General features: G+C 45.3%; 1 protein-coding gene and 1 pseudogene across 1 annotated transcript; both read right to left on the reverse strand.

Annotated features, from left to right (window-relative positions):
* Window positions 1-473: 473 nt before the first annotated feature.
* Window positions 474-1,733, reverse strand: LOC126716032 (elongation factor 1-gamma 2-like; annotated as a pseudogene).
* An 8,826-nt stretch (window positions 1,734-10,559) lies between these two features.
* LOC126705972 (uncharacterized) lies at window positions 10,560-11,510 on the reverse strand. The gene is made up of 2 exons (XM_050405214.1): window positions 11,209-11,510; window positions 10,560-11,126 (listed from the first exon to the last, which is right to left on the reverse strand). Exons 1-2 carry the CDS (start codon window positions 11,431-11,433, stop codon window positions 10,560-10,562), a joined length of 792 nt encoding a protein of 263 aa, XP_050261171.1. The 5' UTR covers window positions 11,434-11,510.
* Window positions 11,511-14,085: the final 2,575 nt, after the last annotated feature.

A 14,085-nucleotide genomic window follows, 5' to 3' on the forward strand; every position in this document is an offset into this window, starting at 1 on the left:
TGAGCCTGTTTTGATATTTGGATCTTCTTTAGTTGAAGTTTTTCAACAGAATATATATATATATATATATATATCCAACTTTAATTTTGAATTTAAGAAAAAACAAATTCCTTATTTCATTCTGTTTATCTAAGTTTTCCATAAAGCTTGGTCATCATTTATGCCAAAAGGAAATAGAACAATTCCATAATAAAATAAGATGTACCTCACTGGAGGAAGTTATACAGCATACTACGGGACTACGAGTCCGTTTAAAATCCGCTTATTTTGCTGAAACTGAAAACTTTTTGATGAAAATACTGTAAATAAAAGTAAAAGTTAGGTGAAATAGTACAATGAGACCCATAAATAGTACCAAATAGTGCTGAAACTGAAAACTTTTTACTGAAAGTACTATAAATAAAGGTAAAGTTAACTGAAATAGTATAATAGGACCCATAAATAGTACTAAATGGTGCAGTAAGACCCATGAATATTAACAAAAAATAAGTTGAATAATAAAATAAGTTAGCAAAAATAATCTTTGCCAAATAGACACTACACATCCAACTCTAGGTTTACACCATGCCAGAATATTAGTACCAATCTCCAATGATGCAAAATCAACCCAGTGCTCTATGTGTACCAGAAAATTCAAGCATACAAAACAATAAGCATCATAACACACGTGCATGCAGAAAGAGAGAGCACCATCAGCAGTGCCCAACATCTGTCTCACAATACCTAGGTCATTATCAAAAAAAGATGACAAAAGAAGCCTTTAATGGCAACCTCACTGAAGTTGGTCTTGGTATTTGAGTACAGCCTCTTCCACTCATCCAGATTCCAGTATCATCTTACTTGGGGGCAGTAGATCAAGAGGATTCTTAGGTTTCGATTTTGGAGCCTCCTCTTCCTCACCAGGTTCTGATTTCGGCTTTGCTGGTTCCTCCTTTTTGGGTTCATCCTTAGGTTTTGGTTTAGCAGATTCTTTTGGCTGAGATGCTTCTTCGTAACAGGAAGGACAGACTGCTTCTTGAAATTTGGTTGATTCACCATGGTCCAGAAGTATCTTTCCACATAAGGGAACTTAGAAATAAAGCTATTTGTCATGAGTTGGATGAAGCCCATGTATAAGTTGCACATTGTAACAATGTCAACCAAGATTACAGAATTCCCAACAAGTGAAGTGTTTGAAGCAAGATGAGTGTCTAGAGCATCCAGCACTCTCTTCAATGAAGAAATTGCAGCTTCCTCGGCCTTCACGCAAAAACACATTCACTTCAAATAAGGGCAGTGCATAGTTATGAGGGTATTATGAACATTTAGATTTTCCATGTAGAATATGTTAGCATGTTTATGATATGGGCAAGCATGGCCATTGTTTTATGTATTTAATAAAAGTTAAATAAGTATTGGAGTGTATTTCATTGAGCCTCTTTTGATATTTGGATCTTCATTGGTGGAATTTTTTCAATAGAATATATATAGCCCACATTAGGCCATGAGCTTTAGCTCAAATGACACCTCCCCATATCAGTTTTAGGTGGAGGGTGAAGTCGTGAATTCAAGACTCATCAGTTGTGTGTAACTTAACTATATATATATATATATATATTTGTCCCACTTTAATTTTGAATTTGCATAAAAAAAAAAATCCTTATTTCATTCATTTTATCTAAGTTTTCCGTAAAACTTGTTCATCATTTAGATGCCTAAGGAAGTAGAACAATTTCATAATAAAATCAAATGTAGCTCACCAGAGGAAGGTATATTGCACATTCAATTCTAGGTTTACACCATGCCAGAATATTTAGTATCTATCTCCAATGATGGAAAATCAATCCAGTGCCCTATGTGGAACAGAAAATTCAAGCGTACAAAACAATAAGTATCATAACACATCCATACCCGTGCAAAACCTTCTACACATCCATTTTCTTCTACGTATACCTTTGTATTTCCATAACTGGTTGATGTTTGTTATTGTGTTGACGATTCTCTAGAGAAGATGTAAAGTCGTAGGTTTACTCTTTCAAGGTCAATCCTCCCAGACCAGAGAGCTCTACCTAGTCTGGATGGTGAGCTTACTACACAATAGGTGGTTTCCAAGGTGTTGCTGATAACTATGGTTTTGGTGTAGTTGCCACTTTGTGACGTGGGAAACTCTTCGGAGGCTCAATTTTTTTTTTTTTTTTTTTTTTTTTTTTGTCCAAGAAATAATATTTTTATAGAAAATTTTATTAAGGTAATCATATACTCCAAAACTCCAAATTTGATTATCTTAATAAATTTTCCATTTTATTTTATTTTTATAAGAACCAAATAGTGGTTTTAGATGCACATAATGATTTTTTAAGGCAAAATTGTAAACTACACCCCTAAAATTTGGAGTGTTTGGATTTCACACTCTAAAGTTTCACAATTTGAATTTTATCCCTCGTAGTTCTATTCTATTTGTATCAGCAATCACTTTATCCATATTTTTCATTAAGTGCTACATAAACTTGTCACGTGTGTTTAGTTCATCCATATTATGTCATATCGTTTTTTTAAGTTACAAAAATGATATGGCATTATTTTATTGAATAAACTAATTAAACACGTGTAAAATGCGTAAAATGTTTGTGTGACACTTAACGAAAAATATAGATAGAGTGACTGCTAAACAAAATAGAATTATCATCTTATACTTGTTTAGGAAAAATGCTTATACACTCCTTAAACTTTGGACTAATGGCCAAAATACCCCCTAAATTTTTTTATTGACTAATTTACTCCCTAAACTATACACACCTACTAAATTAATACCTCAATTAATTTCACGTTAAAACAATAAAGGAATAAGAGCATGTGAGAAACATGTGAACTTTAAAATTAAACTAACTAAATCATAGAAAGAAGAGACTAACCGCAGAGAGGAGAGGGTGAGAGAGAGAGAGAGAGAGAGAGAGAGGCAGTAGAACTATAAGAGAATATCCTTTTTCTTCCTTAAGTGGGATTGAATGGAGAAAGACAAGGATAAGCTTGTCATCATCTTTAGTTTCTATGTGGTATTCGGCAGGGTCTTTTGGAGGAAAGCTCTATAATGGAATGGGCCAGCACAGAGGAAAGCTGTGGAGAGGTTTTGGCTGGATTATCCTTCACAAATTTGTTTTGTTTAATTGATTAGTTTCTCTCACTAACTCATTTGTTCATGAACATAGAAGAATTTAGCAATTTACAAGATAATATATATGGATTTCATTTATACATTCTTAGCTAGATCTAACAACTTCTTTTAAAGAGTACTGAAATTAATGCTCTCTCTTTCTTATGGTATGTATTGTTTGGATCATTAATACAAGAATGTATTTTTTTTGTTATGATTTTGGTGTACAAGAATTCTCTCTCAAATTCAAATTGTTATTTTCATCCATATTTTTTTAATGTATGTTAAATTTTTTTTTTTTTTTTTTTTTTTTTAAGATTAAAGATAGAAGTACTGAAGACGGTTAGAAATGCCGAGTACATGACGGGCCCACCTGGACGGACATGACGGCCCTGCTTGACGGGCCCACCTGAACGGGCCTGACGGGTTGGGACTGTTGGGCCTGTGCAATGGCTATCCCACGCGCTTTGAAGGCCCATCGCTGACTGGCCCAATAAGGGCCCATGATCCGGAAACGGGAATCCTTGCTCACCACGCTTAGAAGAATTGGGACTAGAGTCCCACATTGAAAAGATGTGAAAACCAAAAAGGAAAAGTCAACCCTCTATCACTATAAAAGGTCTAATACCCACAGTAATCGAGGCACGCTTTAACTGACCCTCTCTAACGCTCTAAGTAAAACAGAACAATTCTAACTTGACCGTCGGAGAACCTTTGGCCGGCACCACACCGGTGCTCTTTGAAGGACGTCCGTCAATTGTTCTTGTCGTGCAGGTTCGATTCGAGACGCGAGTACGGTGTGACCCATTGGTGACAATTTTCGACGTCATCAGTTGGCGCCGTCTGTGGGAAAGCGACCGGGTACGGTAACATTTCCTAGATAAAGGAGTTACATGGTACTCACGCGCTCGATGGCAACCACAAATGACGTCCAAGAAGAAGCCCCTACGACTGCCCTTGAGAGACAGGTCAAGACGCTCGCCGCAGCCGTGGAGCGCCTCACCAAACAAAACCACGACCTGACAGAGCAGCTGAACCAAAAGAGTGCAGCGGTGAATAGCCAAGGAGAAGATCAAGAAGGGAACAGTGAGGAAAGGAGAAATGATGACGGACCACAGGAGAGTAACGCCCCGAGCAAACAAGTGCGACGGGACGCTAGCATCCCCTTAGTGACGGACACAGCTCCACAACCCATCATCGCGGAGATGCAGGCGATGAAGGAACAGATGGAAGTCCTGATGAACGCTCTCAAGGGGCGAGTGTCCAGCGATCTTGACGACCTTGTCAACCGGACTGACTCGCCATTTACGGCGTCCGTCAACTCCTTCCCCCTGCCGAGTAAGTTCCGCATGCCGAGCATGAACAGTTATGACGGAATCAAGGATCCCCTCGATCACCTAGAGACCTTCAAGACCCTGATGCACCTTCAGGGAGTTGCAGACGCAATTATGTGTAGGGCATTCCCTACAACCCTGAAGGGCGCGGCAAGGATTTGGTTCAGCCGGCTGACACCAAACTCCATCGGCACCTTCAGGGAGCTGAGCGCTCAGTTCACTACGCACTTCATCGGAGGACATCGGTATAAGAAGTCCACAGCTTGTTTAATGAATATCAAGCAGAGAGAGGAGGAGACGTTACGGGCCTACATATCACGCTTCAATAAAGAAGCGCTCACGATCGACGAAGCCGACGACAAGATATTGGTGGCAGCGTTCACGAACGGGCTGAAGGGGGGTAAGTTTTTGTTCTCCCTATACAAAAACGACCCAAAGACCATGTCAGAGGTGCTTTACAGGGCCACCAAGTACATGAACGCTGAAGACGCATTGTTAGCCCGAGAAGACAGACCCAAGAAAAGAGACAGACAAGAGGACCCCCGACAGGACCAGGGGCGGAAGAGAGGACGGATGGGAGATCGAAGGGAGGAGAGACGCCCAAAACCAATGGGCGGAAGGTTCACAAGTTTCACTCCGTTGACCGCCCCGATAGACCAAGTCCTAATGCAGATTAAGGACGAAGGATCCCTGACGTTTCCGGGAAAGCTGAAGAGTGATCCCAACAAAAGGTCCAGAGACAAATATTGCCGCTTCCACCGTGACCATGGTCACGACACGGCCGACTGTTATGATTTGAAGCAACAAATCGAAACCCTTATCCGACAAGGGAAATTGAAGAAGTTCGTCAGTAAGGAGAGAACGGATCAACCCCCACAAGAACAACACCCCCGCCGAGAGAACGAGCGACCAAAGCCCCCATTGGGGGACATAAGGATGATAATTGGAGGAACAGGTGCGGCCGGATCGTCGAAAAAGGCTCGCAAAACATATCTTCGGATGGTACAGAACGTCCAATTAGCAGGCACAGTGCCAAAGATGGCAAGAAGGGAAGGCCCTATTATCGGGTTCTCGGAAGAGGATGCAAGGCGCCTACACCATCCACACGACGATGCCCTTGTCGTCACCTTGCGGGCAGGCGACTACAACATCCACCGAGTGTTGGTCGACAACGGCAGTTCGGCCGACATCTTGTATTATCCGGCGTTCCAACAAATGAGGATTGATAGGGAGCTGCTGATACCAACAAACGCCCCGCTCGTTGGTTTCGGAGGGAGTAGAATATTCCCTTTGGGCGCAGTCACGTTATCGGTGACGGTAGGAGATTACCCACAACAAATCACCAAGGACGTAACATTCTTGGTGGTCGACTGCTCGTCAGCCTACAATGCTATTATTGGGCGACCCACGCTCAACTCGTGGAAGGCGGCAACATCAACTTACCACCTGATGATCAAGTTCCCAACAGAGTATGGGGTAGGAGAGCTACGCGGAAGTCAAATTGCCGCACGAGAATGCTACGTAGCTATGATGGAGGTGGAAGACCAGATCCAGGCCTTGAACATAGAAGAACACCGAACGACGACAGAACCTACAGAGAAGCTAGAGGAGATAACTCTCGACGGTTCCAATCCAGACCGAACCACCAGGATCGGAACGCTTGCAAAACCCGCAATCCGTCAAGAGCTCGTGGCTTTCTTGAGAAGCAATAAGGATGTGTTCGCCTGGAGCCATGACGATATGCCAGGAATCGATCCCTCGGTCATGGTACATAAGTTGAACGTGTTGCCCTCGTTTCCACCCGTCCGACAAAAGAAGAGAGTATTCGCCCCGGAACGAGACCAAGCAATAGCGGAAGAGGTCCGCAAACTCCAAGATGCAAGCTTCATCAGGGAAGTCTACTACCCCGATTGGCTGGCGAATGTGGTAATGGTGAAGAAAACGAGTGGCAAATGGCGGATGTGCGTGGACTTCACCGATCTTAACAAAGCATGCCCCAAAGATAGCTATCCCCTTCCAAGGGTCGACATCCTAGTGGACTCGACGGCTCAACACCAATTGCTAAGCTTCATGGATGCTTTCTCGGGTTATAACCAGATCCGCATGCACGAGGACGACCAGGAGAAGACTTCGTTTGTAACCAGTCAAGGTCTCTTCTGTTACAAAGTAATGCCATTCGGTCTGAAGAATGCAGGGGCAACATACCAGAGACTAATGAACAAGATGTTCGCACAGCAAATCGGGAGGAATGTCCAAGTTTATGTCGACGACATGCTGGTGAAGAGCCGGAAGGAGGAAGACCACTTGGAAGATCTCAAGGAAACATTCGGCACACTTCGATCCTACAACATGAAGCTCAATCCAGGAAAGTGCGCGTTTGGTGTAACGGCAGGAAAATTCCTAGGATTCATGGTAACTCAAAGGGGGATTGAAGCTAACCCGGACAAAATCCGAGCCATAATGGAGATGGCCCCCCCGAGAAACGTGAAGGAAGTACAGAGCCTTAACGGCAAGGTAGCGGCATTGAATAGATTCGTGTCAAGAGCGACAGACAAATGTTTACCTTTCTTCCGAACATTGAAAAAGTCATTCGAGTGGACGGACGAGTGTCAACGAGCATTCGAGGAGTTAAAAACCTATCTATCTTCACCACCTCTACTGAGCCCCTCGCAACCAGGTGAAGAGCTCTTTCTCTATTTGGCCGTCTCCACTGTGGCCGTCAGCGCGGCCTTAATCAGAGAGGAGGACAGGGCACAGAAGCCCGTGTACTACGCCAGCCGGGCGCTCCACGGTGCCGAGGAAAGATACCAACCTATGGAGAAACTCGCTTTTGCGTTGGTCACGGCGGCTCGCAAGCTCAAGCCCTACTTTCAAGCCCATACCGTGAACGTAATGACCGACAAGCCCTTGCGAAGGGCACTAAGTAATCCTGAGGCCGCAGGTCGACTGACGCTGTGGGCAATAGAATTGAGTGAGTTTGACATCAAATACCGTCCACGTGTGGCCATTAAAGGACAAGCTGTAGCCGACTTCATAGCAGAGTTTACGCATGACGCGGACAAGGGGGCAGAAGAACCCCCCCAGTGGAACATCTACACCGACGGATCATCCAATAAGCGAGTTGGAGGAGCCGGCATAGTATTGCTGTCACCTGAAGGAGACGAGATTGAATCTATGGTCCGTCTCGACTTCCCCATTACCAACAATGAATCAGAATACGAAGCGGTAGCAGCAGGACTCGACCTAGCCAACGCCGCCGGAGCTGAAAGTGTGGTCGTGCATTGCGACTCCCAAGTCGTGACCAATCAAGTAAACGGAGGTTATGAATGCAAAGGGGAAAGGTTGAAGAGATATCTTGATCAAGTGAGGGCTAGAGTCGACGGGCTAAAAGCAATATTCGTCCAGATCCCCAGGGGAGACAATGAGCCCGCTGATCGGCTAGCCAAAGCCGCTTCAGCAGAACATATGATAACACCGGGTAATGTGCTTTCCTTTGTTCAAATCTTTCCGCTAATAGACCTCGACAACATGCAGGAGATACGCTCCGAAAGAAACTGGACTACGCAGATAACTTCATACCTAAAGGACGGGGTATTGCCTGAAGAGAAGGAGGCAGCGAGAAAGTTAAAAGTCCGAGCGGCAAGGTTCGTCTTGATAAAAGACATTCTTTACAAGAGAGGTTTCTCCCGTCCTTACCTGAGATGTCTCGGGGTTGAAGAGGCAGACTACGTGATGAGGGAAGTACACGAAGGAATATGTGGGAATCATTCTGGATCGCGGTCGTTGGTGCACAAACTGTTACGAGCTGGGTATTACTGGCCGACCATGCAAAAGGATGCTGAGTCCTACGTTAAAAGATGCGACAAATGCCAGAGGTTCAGCAATTTTATCGGACAGCCAGCTGAAGAGCTAACCCCCATAACGGCTCCATGGCCGTTCGCTCAGTGGGGACTGGACATCATGGGACCTTTCCCAACGGCGATAAGGCAGCTAAAGTTCTTGGTAGTGGGCATTGACTACTTCACGAAATGGGTAGAAGCGGAAGCCTTGGCCACCATTACAGAAAAGAACATTAGAAGTTTTGTCTGGCGGAACATAGTATGCAGGTTTGGTATTCCTAGAGTCCTTGTCTCAGATAACGGGAGGCAGTTCGATAACGGCCCCTTCCGTGATTTCTGCTCACAGCTAGGAATAAAAAACCACTACTCGTCCCCCGCCCATCCTCAGGCTAACGGTCAGGTTGAGGTCACAAACCGATCCCTGCTAAAGATTATCAAGACTCGGCTCGAGGGGGCAAAGGGCATATGGCCAGAAGAACTGCCAAGCATACTATGGGCATATAGGACAACGGCGAGGACTCCGACAGGAGAGACACCGTTTCGACTGACATACGGGAGCGAGGCAGTCATCCCAGCGGAAGTTGGGCTCACAAGCTACAGGGTTCACAACCACGACGAGGGAAGGAATGACAAATCCATGAGGCTACAGCTGGACCTTATAGATGAAGTCAGGTTGGCAGCAGAACAGAGGATCGCTAGATACTAGGATCGCATGTCCAGACATTTCAATTCCCGGGTCCGACAAAGAAGCTTCCAAGCAGGAGACCTCGTACTCAGGAGGGTCATGGGTACAACTAGAGACCCTACACAGGGAAAACTAGGCTCCAACTGGGAAGGACCCTACAGAGTTACGTCGTGGAAAAGGAAAGGGACATACCACCTGGAGACAATAGACGGAGAAAAGCTACCACATCCGTGGAATGCCGAGCACTTGAGGAAATACTACCAGTGATAGCGACACGACAACCAGTTTTTCTTTTAAGACTTTTTGGCACTATTAGCTTTTCTTTCAACTGTTTAACTATATTTTTGCTACAATATTGTCGTGCCTTTTTTAAGCCCAAGGGGGCAGGCACTTTTCCTTTACGCATTTCTATAGTCAGATGCAATTTTGATCTTCTACTTGAATGTATGTCATTGCAATTGTCCACAAAGTTAACGGAAACAAAATGAAGTCCACAAGGTGGACGGATCATCCTACAGGGGGTGACGACCTTAAGTCCACAAGATGGACAAGCAGAAAATAAAGTCCACAAGATGGACGGATGCAATATGAAGTCCACAAGATGGACGGATCGTCCTACATGGACGATCACCCCAAGTCCACAAGGTGGACGGATCATCCAATAGGTGGACGATCACCCTAAGTCCACAAGATGGACGGATACAATATGAAGTCCACAAGATGGACGGATCGTCCTACAAGAACGATCACCCTAAGTCCACAAGGTGGACGGATCATCCAACAGGGATGATAACCTTAAGTCCACAAAATGGACGGATAAACTATGAAGTCCACAAGATGGACGGATCGTCCTACGTGGACGATCACCTTAAGTCCGCAAGGTGGACGGATCATCCTACAGGAATGATAACCTTAAGTCCACAAGATGGACGGATATTCCTACAGGGACGATCACCCTAAGTCCACAAGATGGACGGATCGTCCTATAGGGACGATAGCCCTAAGTCCACAATATGGACGGACAACATATAAGTCCACAAGATGGACGGACCGTCCTGCAAGGACGATCGCTTTATGTCCACAAGATGGACAGATCATCCTGCATGGACGACCACTTCAAGTCCACATTAAGTCCACAAGATGGACGGGTCATCCTACAAGGACGATCACCACAAGGTGGACGGACTATACTAAATGAGGATAACTTAGTCCACAAAATGACCACTTAAAGTTCACAGGTTGGACGGATCGTCCGCAACGTGGACGGAAATAAGATGAAGCAAAGAAGACGGACTAATTATCGTAGATAACAAAGTAGTACCAACAAGGTGGACGGAGTATTCCACAGGTTTTGCAAAGAATAAGTTTCTAAGATCAAAAAACGTACTTAAAACGCGAGCGGATGTAAACAGGTCAAGCAACGACAAAATTCAAAACATATAAAATAAAGTGCACGGATTCATTTAACAAAATGGGCCATTAAACGGCAATGTTTACACATCATCAACAACGGATGAGAATTGTTCCAAAATGAAAAATAATAAAATAAAATAAAAATAAAAATCCTTCTACTAAGCCTTGTCCGCACTGTCGACGGGCTGTGGAACCGTCTCCGTGTCAGGCTCAACTTGGTCAACTTTTGCTGGGGCAGATGCCCCGTCAACAACTGCGTCGTCGACATCAAAGAGGTCGTCTGTATCCTCGGAAGCAACAGGCACGACGGATGACTGGACCGGGTCTTCAACTTTGAACTTGGAAGGGTCCACGTCTGGATAAGCTTGCCTGACTTGACGGAGGGCATCCATGAAGCCCTGATGGAAAGAGTCGCCCAGCTCAGTGATTAGGGCGTCGGAGTCACGGTATTCACGGACCGCCGCGTCCTTAGCTTGACGGACTTCGTTTTTCAGCTCGGCTATCTCTTTGTCCTTGCTCTCTAGAGCCTTCTTTGCCTCCTCCGTCGTCTGTTCAAGGCTCTTCCTTGCCTTCTCCGACAGCTCAAGCTTTTTCTCTATTTTGGGTCTCCAGTTTCGCATTTGGAGGAGTTCTTCCTCCGTCTTCTCCGCCTTGGCCCGTACACGATCCAAGGCCGTCTCTTGGCTGAGGCACCGTCCCATCAGCCCCTTCATCATGACCATTGCCTGGAAAATAGCAACACAGTTGTAAAACAAACTTTCGACAGATGATTTAAGTTGTATTTGGGTAGTAGACGGACTATCTTACCTGTGTAATGGCAAACAGGCCCGACTCCCCCATGGCCTCCGTCGAGTGGTTGCCTAAGTCTTCATAATCCTCCGCCGAGATGATGGAGGAAATCTGTTCTAAGGCATGCTTAGAATCCTCTCGAAGAAGGACGGGCGGCTTCTCGTCAACCTTCGACGGGCCTTTCATCAAACCCTTGCCAACCCCGTGTTTGGTTGGAGTGACCGTCTTCGGAGGCTCCGCCATGAGTCCCACGACGGGTTCTAAAGACACTTTGGCCTTCTTGGCCTGACGGTCCGCTTTGGGCTGAGTCTTCCGCTTAGCAGACGGATTGCTTGGGCCCGTCGCAGGGGGAGTGTCGTCAGCAGTCTTCTTTGCAGCCTTTGACCGAATCAAGGCTCTTCTCTTAGCATCGTCCATCTCTGAAACGTGGACGGGGGAGTTAATTAACAAAAAATAAGATGCACAATTTCTTTAACTAAAGGGTGACGAACTTACGTCTCCTTATCTGTGTTTCGTACTTGACGGCAGCCGCTGTAGGTTCCGGTCCGTCGCAATACCAGTGAATGGTATTTAGTGTTACCAGCTTCGCCCAAGTCCTTTCCTCCGGCTTGGTCCTTTTAAGGATCTTCTCAATGAAAGCAAACTCCTCAAGGTCAATTTGGGGCCGTCGTCTAACTGCAAAAGAAGAAAGAGGACGGTTAGATTATATTCAAAAAAAAAAAAAAAAAAAAAAAAAAAAAGAAGGAAACTTAGTAATGTTAGAGTTTGGAGAATAGTCCATACTAGACGGATCCAATATGCCCCAAGTAGTGTCGACGGGCATGAAATCTGTCTCCCCAGGACGACCCATCCAACCGTCGCCTTCTAGGAAGAAGAACCGACTCTTCCAATCCCTATTTGAGTCCGGCGTATCATAGATGACTTTCAGCAACGGACTCCTAGGGACGAAGCTATAAATCCCCCTGGATTTGTCAATCTCGTCCGGACGGTAGTAGTGAAAAAACTCCCTAACCGTCAGCCTCCTTTCTCCGTTGGACATGGCACCGTACAGTACCTCCATCGCTATAAAAACTCTCCAAGCGTTAGGGGAAATCTGGTTCACAGATAACCCCAGCTGACGGAGGAGCAAACGGTGAAGCGAACTCAATGGAAATCTAAGTCCGGCCTTCAACATTTGCTCATACACCCCGACTCCCTCTACCCCGTCATAGTAACACCTCTCTGATTTGTAGGGTAGACGGATCGTAACATTCTCTGGAATTTGGTAATTATCTCTAAATGTCTTAAAATGCTTTTCCTTGATAACGGACGTGAAGAAATTCACCGTCCACTCTGGTAGCATGACGAACTTCCTAAGCCCATCAGCACCAATGACGGATCTGACAACTTGATCCTCACCAACACCAGGTCCCTCGTCTGGATCAACCACCTCCAGATCCTCATATGTTGAGGACGAGGAAGATGTGGACGGACTACTATCATCTGGACTACCTTGTTCTCGTTGACTGGACGGATATACTTCCTCGTAATCCACCCCGTCACGAATAACTGACTGATTACTCGACGCACTAGACATTTCCTACACGAAATGACAAGAGCCTAAGACTCTGACGGTCTATGTGTCTATAACGGATGTGGATTGTAAGGAAAATTAAAACAAGTATGAGTTTTAAGAAGAGCACTTACCAGTTTTGCCAACAAAGTGACGAAGGACGGCGTTGACGACTAAGGTAAATGAACGGATCAGCAAATTACGACGGGTGCGCTCTGACAAGGGTGACGGTGAGCTCTGACAGCTTGATTTCTACTGAATCTGAAGAAATGAGAGGAATCTCTCCATTATTTATAAGAGAGATGCACGGAAGTCGAAGCGTCGCTTCGATCCGAGACAAGGTCCAATCAGCTTGCAACACGTGTCATCGGCATTAATTATCTTCGTACAGCCTGTTTGTAATTGGTGTAATCGACGGACTCCTCATTTGAACCGTCATCCTATCTTGTGTTGATCCGTCACACCCGTTATGACAACTTTAAACTCCCCGTCACATGAGTCTCCTTCCGTCGTAAAAATACCCGTCATACCATCACTTTCGGATCGTCACCCCATTGATCCTATATCCTAAAAACTGACGGACCATTGGGGTGAAGGGGGCAACTGAAGACGGTTAGAAATGCCGAGTACATGACGGGCCCACCTGGACGGACATGACGGCCCTGCTTGACGGGCCCACCTGAACGGGCCTGACGGGTTGGGACTGTTGGGCCTGTGCAAGGGCTATCCCACGCGCTTTGAAGGCCCATCGCTGACTGGCCCAATAAGGGCCCATGATCCGGAAACGGGAATCCTTGCTCACCACGCTTAGAAGAATTGGGACTAGAGTCCCACATTGAAAAGATGTGAAAACCAAAAAGGAAAAGTCAACCCTCTATCACTATAAAAGGTCTAATACCCACAGTAATCGAGGCACGCTTTAACTGACCCTCTCTAACGCTCTAAGTAAAACAGAACAATTCTAACTTGACCGTCGGAGAACCTTTGGCCGGCACCACACCGGTGCTCTTTGAAGGACGTCCGTCGATTGTTCTTGTCGTGCAGGTTCGATTCGAGACGCGAGTACGGTGTGACCCATTGGTGACAATTTTCGACGTCATCAAGTACTATTAAAAGAGAAAAAAGAGTTTACAGAGAGAAAAAAGTTTACAAAGAGAGGCCTAGCTGCGAAGCAACACAACTCGCCTAGAAAAATCCCCATGCTAGCAATCCGAAAAAAGAAACTGCAAAAAACCCGGTGGGTCTTTCTTGCTAGCATTTTTTCTGGGTATGAGTTGTCCGATCTATGTTAGAACTAAGATCCAAGCTTTTCCTCTGATGGATCTACTGCCTCTCTCTCTCTC

Source organism: Quercus robur, chromosome 2 (genome assembly GCF_932294415.1).
Source record: "Quercus robur chromosome 2, dhQueRobu3.1, whole genome shotgun sequence".
Taxonomy (NCBI): domain Eukaryota; kingdom Viridiplantae; phylum Streptophyta; class Magnoliopsida; order Fagales; family Fagaceae; genus Quercus; species Quercus robur.

Bases quoted from the DNA above. Each gene is read 5' to 3' on its own strand.
- LOC126705972 (XM_050405214.1), bottom strand. From the start codon at position 11,433: ATGGCGGAGCCTCCGAAGACGGTCACTCCAACCAAACACGGGGTTGGC. The intron at 11,127-11,208 runs GTAAGATAGTCC...GCTATTTTCCAG, and splicing joins GCCTGTTTGCCATTACACAG to GCAATGGTCATGATGAAGGG.